Raw genomic sequence first — 9,886 nt, 5'->3', positions numbered from 1 at the left:
CCGCGCGTCTGTATGTCTAGTTAAGACAATAATTAATTTACGGAATATTTCGATAAATACTGAAAATTTTAAAATATATTTATTTTAATAAATAAATGTTTTGTACAATTTCAGTTTTGTATTTTGATATTATTGAATTATTTATTATTTTTTCAGTTATTTCTTTATTGCGATGTGTTAGAAGATTTATATAATTTTATTTAAAAAAACATCTATTGAAAGACACATAGTTTACCGCATTTATTTCCGTTTTCAACTTTGTCTTATCGAACAATACAACTTTTTAAATATATTTCTTAATACATATTTAAGCTATTAAAATTTACTTCACTTTGCTCTACCTTATAATAAATTGGTATATGTATCTATATATACACACATACAACACACAGTACTACGCGTGTAGCGATATGTCATCATTAAATTTTTTTTGTTGCGTAATACCTATAATTCTTGTAATTTATATATATAAATAAAAACAAATGTCCTAACTGACTGACTGACTCATCAACGTCCAGCCTAAACCCCTAAATCTAGAGACTCATGAAATTGGCGCATATTTTTGCCATGTCGTATAAGCATCCACTAAGAAGGAAGCTTTATAAGTTCAACCCTAAGGGGGTGAAGCGAGGTAAAATATGTTTTCACGAATTTCTCAATATCTCTTAGTCCCGATGAGATATCAATTTGGTTCTTTTTATTTAAAGTAATTACATACCGTAGCGAAACACGGGTATCAATAAATACCTATACAATCTATATTGTCCATCGACCGTATTCGCGATAAGGACTATACTTTGGATGCAGGACGATTGACGGGTAGGGCGTTGGTATAGCTTATACTTAGTTGGTATGGCTATACTTAGTTTAGGAGAACCTTTGAACACGAATTAAAAATGATAATAATCATAATGACACGTAATACTTGGAGTTTTATTGTACTAAAAATTAGTTACAGAATGTACCTAATAATATGCACTGTGTTGTTGCATTAAAAACTTATTGATATTATACTGTTCTTATTTATAAACGCAGAAAAACAATTAAACAAATAATAAAACGAGTGTCAATGAGGCGTTTAATTAAAAATAAACGTAGAATAGATTTTCTACGCATTTAAAGAAGAAAAATTGAGATTCTTATAAAATATATTTATATCTTCTTCAAGAGCTTTCGAATCTCTTTGTAGTTACACGCAGTTAAATTTCACATTTGAAATAGCCTGAAACATTTTTCGAGCCTGCTGTTATGCAACCCGTCGTGCATCGCTGCCTAAAGCTGATAAGTTATGCAGGCGATCGAAAAATTTGTATCTTACGCGCTCTTTTGGTTATCCTCGGGGCCATCTCGAGAGAAAGGAAAATTTACCCAGAGTCGATAAGATCTATACAGTCGATTATCGACCGGCGCGCGGGGCGCGTCATCTGGCGGCGGGCTGCGGAAGCGCGGGCGGAAGCGTGCCGGCCAACATCATCAGGTCACGTGACACTGGCATATTGATACGTGTCGGCGGGGTGAGCCACGACTCCGCTACGCTTTGCCAGTCGTGCATACGCGGCCGCGCTCGTGCGCTTGATGAGAGGCGCGCTTCGCAACGGTGTCGATTCTCGGGATCCTGTGAGGGAAGGTCACTCGATCCGTGGTGCTTAGGACAGTCGTGTCGACGCAGACAAGATGGGATGTGAGTATACCCGCCGCTTTTTTACACAGTCAGAGAAACTCCGGCCCGTCGTGCTCAGCGGATTCGCGTTCGCCGCCAACCTCTCTCTCTCTCTCTCTGTCTCGGCGCCCGTAACCTCCTCCGCAACATATTGCTGGCGGCGCGAATCCGCCTGACGTACGGGCGCCCGAAACGCACCCGGACGCGCTAAACCGCCTCTCTGCTCCTTCTGCTTTCAGTCAAATTTCTCGAGGTGATAAAGCCGTTCTGCAGTATACTGCCGGAAATAGCGAAGCCGCAACGGAAGGTAAGGCCCCGCGCGAGAGACGCGCGGTCTATTTCCGTCTCTCTCGCGTATTTACAGTTTCGCGTACCGTTTTTCCTAAATTCCACGATCGCCCCGGGCGTGCGTAAGCACGGGACGGGGCGAGATGCTCCTTACCATCTGTTTATGACACACGTCTGTGACACTGTAATAAGGTGTAGAGCTGGTCTCGATTGAAACTAGAATTTTCCTTGACATCTTTTTTCTCGTACTTTACTGTTAATATCTCTGCAGCATTTTAATGTATCTTAATCATATTAGATAGAGTCATGTTTCTGTATCCCTCCACAGATCCAGTTCAGAGAAAAAGTACTATGGACGGCAATTACATTATTTATCTTCTTAGTATGTTGCCAGGTGAGTTGATGGACCTTCGTTTTAAATAATAATGCGGAAGGAAATTGGCTGAAAATAGTTTGAACCGTTGCGAATAAATACAAATGCATAATCTTGTTATTTTCAGATTCCGTTGTTCGGTATCATGTCTTCGGACAGCGCGGATCCATTCTATTGGATTCGTGTGATACTTGCGTCAAACAGAGGAACCCTTATGGAATTGGGTATCTCGCCGATCGTTACTTCGGGTCTTATTATGCAGCTGCTTCACGGTGCGAAGATTATTGAGGTCGGCGATACTCCAAAAGATAGAGCGTTATTCAACGGCGCGCAGAAATGTTAGTACATATTCATTTCAGTATGGTACTGCTCAAGTGGAGCAGCGATAACGTTTTTGTTTTATCTTTATGCAGTATTTGGCATGGTTATTACCGTTGGACAAGCCATCGTTTATGTAATGACCGGAATGTACGGTGATCCGACTGAAATTGGAGCTGGTGTCTGTCTCCTGATTATCATTCAGTTATTCGTCGCTGGACTTATCGTATTGCTGTTGGACGAGCTTCTCCAGAAAGGATATGGTTTGGGGAGCGGAATATCTCTCTTTATCGCGACCAATATTTGCGAGACCATTGTGTGGAAAGCATTCTCGCCAGCCACGGTCAACACCGGTAACTTTCTCGTTATTAGACAAAAAAAATCGTAATAAAAGTATTGATTACCTAAACGTTAACTAAAATTATATTTTTGTACACTTAATAGGTCGTGGTACAGAATTTGAAGGAGCTGTAATCGCGCTGTTCCATTTGCTGGCTACCAGACAGGACAAAGTCCGAGGCCTCCGTGAAGCGTTCTACAGACAGAATCTTCCAAATCTGATGAATCTCCTCGCCACCATTCTAGTGTTCGCTATCGTTATTTACTTCCAGGTAAATTGCCGATAGGTCACAGGATTTGCACAAGCTATAAAGTTTATATTAATTTCTTCTAATACTGGTCTTCGAACAAAAAAGTATCAGGCCGTAAGTAATGACTGGACTCGAGAAATCAAATCACTTTATTTTTAGGGCTTCCGTGTGGATCTTCCGATTAAATCCGCCAGATACCGCGGCCAATACAGCAGCTATCCGATCAAACTGTTTTACACCAGCAATATCCCGATTATCCTGCAGTCGGCTTTGGTGTCCAATTTGTACGTCATCTCTCAGATGTTGGCCGTCAAGTTCCACGGAAATCTTATAGTGAATCTGCTAGGCGTTTGGTCGGATGTCGGGGGCGGAGGACCCGCCAGATCGTATCCGGTTGGCGGATTATGTTATTACTTATCACCTCCAGAATCGGTGGGCCACATCCTTCAAGATCCTGTCCATGCCATGCTCTACATTCTCTTCATGCTCGGGTCGTGCGCTTTCTTCTCCAAGACGTGGATCGAGGTTTCCGGGAGCTCGGCAAAGGATGTTAGTATAACTTTCACTGGAAGGCGGTATGAATCTTCTCGACGAAGTGTAAAAATTTACGACATGCATTATTGAACTTTTAGGTTGCTAAACAACTGCGAGAACAGCAGATGGTGATGCGAGGCCACAGAGATAATTCCATGATTCGCGAGCTAAATCGATACATCCCGACCGCCGCGGCGTTCGGCGGGCTATGTATCGGGGCTCTCTCCGTACTGGCGGACTTCTTGGGCGCGATCGGTTCCGGTACCGGTATCTTGCTCGCTGTCACGATCATATACCAATACTTCGAGATCTTTGTGAAGGAGCAAAGTGAAATGGGTGGCATGAGCACGTTACTCTTCTAAACTTAATTCACCTATAGACTTGAAAAGTGAACTTTTTTAATTCTGAAGAACTGAGTAATAATTTATTGTAAAGTAAGAGAGTCGGATTGGCAGCTGTGTGTTTATGTCAAAGCTCATAGAATGGATAGACAAACACCGGCGCCAGACGAAAGTTCCCCGTTGTTATAAAAAGTCGCACATATTTAACTTACCATTGGTATATTGTTGATTCTCTGCTCAAAAGATTATATTGTCGATGACATTACTTAAAAAGAAAAAGTATATGTGCTTCTTTTACGCATAATATATTTACGTGACCATTGACACGCAATATATTTTGAAATCTATTCTGGAAATAATATTGTTTTACATTACCACTTATGATATCTTCGTTCATGCATTACCGAGAAAAAGAGAGAACGTACCCTTTATTTTTACATTAAACATTATTGATTCTACGCTGTGTCAAACGGTACACGAAGCACCAACTGATAGAGGCGAACTACATTGACGGAGCGTAGAGAGAGCATATAAGAACACGAACATAACATTTAATGCTCGCAAATGCAAGCGCGGAAGATGTCGCCATCGTGTGTACACCGCCGTGCTTGCATTGTAAGATGTAATATCTTTCGTACAACGAGCAAAACGTGTACATAGTAAGAAAGTAATTAAATATTTTCAACATTTTTTACTAGCGTTTTGGGCTCTGTGATTTGACGCGGACAGAGCCGCGTGGAAGACTCAAACGGCGTAAAAGTAAAATCGCGACATTTATATATGAATTGAACCGATTTTGCATACGATTACACGAAATAATCCATTTCAGTTAGGACGAGACACCCACCTAGGGTATTCGTGCAAGCAATTCGAACAGCGTTCGTTCATCTTAGGTACCATCCATTCCTGTATTGATAATAATGCGAAGTAAATTAATTTGTTTCTTACATATGTATTTAGGAGGAGAGAGAATGTGCTTTTATAAATATTACAAAACATATGTATATTTTTCTTTTCGTCTTCCTTGTTTCATTTCCTCAACGGCTTCATCGCGTTTTGTTATGCATAATCCGCACTGTGTGGATAATCTCATCACGATTCGCTGAATGACCCTTTCCGAGAGTTGTAGAACAAATTCCTACCCATATTATTAATTGAGAATTATAACGCTCGATTATATCATAAAAAGAAGGATCCATGTATTATGTAATGTGTTACATACTTAAAACAGAATGTATACAAGAAACCAGTAAAGATTACTTCCTATTTTATACAGTGTGTGATTGTCATTTTCTACTTTATATTCAGGGTTGTTATAAGATACATATGAATTATAACTATTGTTATAGGATATCGATGTAACAAGGAGAAAACACTAAATGTCCAAATGTACTTACTGTTAATGGTGTTTAATACATGAAACCTGTGGAAATATTAAGTCTTAGTATTTATAATTTTGAAACGCATGTTATAATAAACCAATTTTCTCATATATGAATCAAGTAGCTTGATAATATTATGTTAATCAATATTATAAAAACATAGCTTTTATATGAGAAATTATCTATATGTAGGTATGTATTCTAAGTAAAAAAAAAGGAAAGGATAATAAATTTTCATATTATTTATTAATTACTATTTACTATCACGTACGTCAATTGATAGTATTTACAAAATGTATATGATTAAAAATAATTTAAGTATTGTCTCAAAAATATATCTCGTATCTTACATTACTTATTTTCATTATAAAATAATGTCGAATATAAAGATCCTAAAGTGTGAATATTTGCCAGTAATACTAAACGGAGTGTATCTGTGAAACGTGCGTTGGGCGACGACATATCGATGTCTCTCCAGGCTATGTTAGTGCTTTCATTTCGCGTAAATAACGCTGGAGATGGCACATTTTCGCGCATGTACGCCCACAGGCATTCCCTCATTATTGTGTTTATCTGCAATTAGAGCTATTTGCAAAATCCGAATATATGAATTTAACTGAAATAATGTTACAGAATCGAAAACATACCTGGTGAGGCTGTAAAACTGGTAGGATGTCCCTAATACTCGCCAGCGGCGGTGGTAATAATTGACCAAGAGCCATTATATTGACAAGCGAAACGCCTTCCTCTGTATTCCAATTAGCCATAACAGTTGCGGTAATTCCTCTCAGTAAAACGGAACAATACGCTAACGCCGGCCTGTACCAGGCGGTCAATTCTAACAACGTCCACAATAGAGGAACATCCTTAAATTTGCGACGGATTTGTAAATCTCTTTCTATTGTTACCTGCCATAATCAAAATTATTCTATTAGGTAATAATTAACTAGGAGGATGAATAACTCAGCGATATAGCAGTGAAATAATAACAATAATTAAGTAACGTAACACGTTGACAGGTGTTTAACGTAAATACTATACCTTTGTAAATTCCTCATCAGGCCACGGTAGACCATTGTACATAACATCAGGCGATACCAATTCAACTAACAACAAACTGACCATTGTCAGAGCGTCCAAGTTAACCGGATATCGATCTGATTCCTGGTTGCTGCAACAAGCCTAAAAATAATTCAAATTGTTAGAGTATTTAATATACAATATTTTGGGATCTATTTAATATGATCGAATTCTCTACCTTTATGACGTCTATTAGTAACATTTTGTTTAAAGCAACGATTTCCTTGTCGATCGAATTTTCCGGCGGAAGTCTTCGTGGACCATGTCCTATCACACCAGCATGAAATACCGATGAATGTCGTTGCGCTAACATGGTGCTCGTCACCTAAAACGAGATTGTTTAAATTCTACATATCTAAGTTAAATGGATCCCATACCCAACGTTAATAAAATAAAAGTAAAAGATTTTACACGTATATTAAAACATATCTTCGATATCTTAAAATGTACTTTTATCATGCTTTTGTGCAAATTTTACCTGTTTATGATTTTGATGTAATAATAACATCTCTTCAAAACGAGGCTCGAATTTCTCTTTTGCGCCAAAATACTTGGCTTGCTCATTATTGATACTATTTCCTAATATCTCTCTGAGCGCCAATACGCGTGCGGACGTAGAATAACATGCCAAATCCTTTAATAAATGACATACCATCTTTACTCCTTGTTGCTTTTTTATAACATCTAAGAAAGAAATATTATCGTACACTTTGTTACTTAAAAAATAAATAAATAAAGACGATAGAATTATAATTACCAGTTTGAGCAATGCATGAAAAGAAATACTGTATGATCGCCCTCGTCAATTTCAGCATAAGTTCCACATCGAGAGCATGATCCTTTTCGGGTGTGCTTAACAGATCCAAGAGAGTAACAATATCATTCGCCAAGTCAAAATCATCATTTTTCATCAATAAACAAGATATTTGATATAAATTGGCTCTAAGAGCTCTGCTAATCATCTGTGACTGCAATATCGCCACCTTATTTGATTTCTCCCATCTAAATGAGACAGAGAAAGATTCTAATTATTAAATTGAACTATAAAATGCTTAAATACTTTAAATTAATGACACTTGCTTCAACATTATAAAAAGATTCTTGAATAACTGTCTCGAGTCCTCCTTATTTATTCCTCCGCTTTTATAACGTATCTCTCTAAGTGCTTGCTCCATGACCTGTGCAAAATAATCGTGACTGGCAAGAATATTTTCGAATCCGGATTTACTCGTGGGAAACTGTACGACGTTACTAGTGATAAGACGTATTAAGGCCGCGAGATGGAACATTGTTTGAGCTTTCATCAGCATGTAGGACGCCGTGAAGACGACTATGTTCTGATTTTGACTTCTGAGAAAACTTAATAGTCTGACAGCCGTTTGTACACGCAGCGGATTAGGATCTAGCATTATTGGCACAATCAACGATATCTCCTGTTTGACAGAACTCAGCAGAAGGATATTGGCTGACTGCGGTCCGTGGGTTCTCAATAACAGGTCGATTTCCTGTAGAACCAATTCCAGTATCTCTCGACAAATGTTTTTCACATTTTGCGCCGCATTGACGCTGTGATAGCCGACATTGCTCGTGTTCAGACTCGTATCCAGCAGTATATTGATGATCTGTGACGCGCCTTGCTCGCATCCCAACGTCAGATGTACTGTCAAGTCCATTAACGCCGCTGGTTGATTATCAAAGTATTTACACCAGTCTGCCGCAAACAATGCCAGTCGTGGTATAATGTCTGGCCTCACTGCAACAAATATGTTTTACACAACTGCACTTAATGATAATACCATTTCAATATAATTTCTATTAAAAACATACATATTTGTAACACGTCGCTGGTCATTGCTTTCAAAAGAGTCTGCGAAAGCGAGGCCAGATTCAGAAGAAACGGTACCGTTGCCAATTTCTGCTTCTTGGTATCGTCGTCAAGACTCAAGTCTTCTTCCAAACTCCACTAAAAGATTATTGCGAATATATTACATAATACGTAAACTTAAATCGAAAATATCAATGTAACAGGACAATAAAACTTATATGATGAGCTTGCCTCGAATAAGTCTAGCAGCGCTTTTCTAATATCTTGAAAATGGCTACCCGCCAAGTGTCCCAATATCCCGACAACCGAATTCAACTTTGGATTCTTAACATTATGCTCATAGCCCATGGCGCAGAAGTCTTTCAATCCACAAGATAGCACCCTAGTGATCACAGTGTTCGGAAAACAGCTCCCTACATGAGCGACCACCCAATCGAAGTACGGACTATGCAGCACGCTGGTGTCTAACAACGCCTTGATACAAGACTCCGTATCGGAATGCATAAGGCACTGCAGACATTGAGCAGTAATGTCTATCAAAGTTCTCGTTGCACGGCACGACATCCACTGCTGCAGAAAATCATTGATGCCCGCGTTGACAGGCAAATTGCCACGCTTTGAATAGTCGGACGATAGTTTACCTATAGGAAATGCGTACTTTATACGTCGCAGAAATATATTCTGTACAATTGTAAATGAAATATATGTACCGAGTAGGTCCAACGACCATGCTGATATGATAGGCGCCCAGGCTTCTGGATTCTCATTGATGAAACTGCTCAGGATGGCGTGAATCTCCGTTATAATGCTCTCTTCGGGTATTGGTATACTCTGATTTGTCTACAAAGATCGTGATTCAGTTATTATATAAATTATACTTGTTATGTGCTGTGTAAAAGGAAGAACGTACCAAGAGTACAGCGTGCTTACCTCGATTTGGCGAACGTATTTCGTCACCGCGACGAAGAATACGTTGCAAAAATATTCGAGGACGGCTTCCCTCGCCGCGGGTACATTTTTCAGCAGGGATAACGCCGTGCGCGTCACGTCTTGCGTATTCGTGCTGTGAGAAGGCCGGATGGCACCGGAGATAAATTTTCTAACCTCAATCAAAATATCCTGAGGCGACAAGGTCGCCGTATTGTGCAGCATTCTTCACGAGTTATCAATAATAATGCTCTAACTACAAGATATCATACAATCACGTTCGTATTTCCAGTCGGATCAACGTGAATTCGTCGCATAACCGCCCCGCTAATATCGTGGCTTTTTCCGATTGAGAGGTTATGTTTCGTTAAATTAAAAAAACACGAATAATTTTTTTACTTAACGTGCCGTCAACTCTATCTAATTTTACGTTTTTTGACACTTCTATTTCCGTTTTGAAAGGAAGAAAGGTCATGTACTTTGTACGTTAACTTATCACTTTATTTTAATTACTTCTTATCTTTTATATTATGAATATATAGGATACGTCAAGAGGTTATGTTACAAC

The 9,886-nt window shown here is 38.9% G+C and overlaps 2 protein-coding genes across 2 annotated transcripts; one reads left to right on the top strand and one right to left on the bottom strand.

The window, feature by feature from the left end:
* Nucleotides 1-1,508: 1,508 nt before the first annotated feature.
* Nucleotides 1,509-5,375, top strand: Sec61alpha (SEC61 translocon subunit alpha). The gene is made up of 8 exons (XM_071703058.1): nt 1,509-1,681; nt 1,900-1,967; nt 2,277-2,342; nt 2,449-2,659; nt 2,735-2,992; nt 3,084-3,250; nt 3,389-3,778; nt 3,862-5,375. The coding sequence occupies exons 1-8, from the start codon at nt 1,675-1,677 to the stop codon at nt 4,123-4,125; spliced, it is 1,431 nt and encodes a 476-aa protein (XP_071559159.1). The 5' UTR covers nt 1,509-1,674; the 3' UTR covers nt 4,126-5,375.
* A 338-nt stretch (nt 5,376-5,713) lies between these two features.
* Nucleotides 5,714-9,805, bottom strand: Omd (integrator complex subunit 5 omd). The gene is made up of 11 exons (XM_071703057.1): nt 9,322-9,805; nt 9,102-9,231; nt 8,623-9,032; nt 8,394-8,529; nt 7,647-8,319; nt 7,324-7,568; nt 7,045-7,250; nt 6,745-6,891; nt 6,528-6,668; nt 6,134-6,394; nt 5,714-6,059 (listed from the first exon to the last, which is right to left on the bottom strand). The coding sequence occupies exons 1-11, from the start codon at nt 9,541-9,543 to the stop codon at nt 5,838-5,840; spliced, it is 2,793 nt and encodes a 930-aa protein (XP_071559158.1). The 5' UTR covers nt 9,544-9,805; the 3' UTR covers nt 5,714-5,837.
* Between the last annotated feature and the right edge of the window lie 81 nt (nt 9,806-9,886).

Source organism: Temnothorax nylanderi, unplaced genomic scaffold (assembly GCF_030848795.1).
Source record: "Temnothorax nylanderi isolate EJ_2023f unplaced genomic scaffold, tnyl_v1.0 TNYL_tig0033_pilon, whole genome shotgun sequence".
Taxonomy (NCBI): domain Eukaryota; kingdom Metazoa; phylum Arthropoda; class Insecta; order Hymenoptera; family Formicidae; genus Temnothorax; species Temnothorax nylanderi.
Note: the sequence above shows the minus strand (reverse complement) of the source record. Positions and strands in the feature narration are given on the sequence as shown.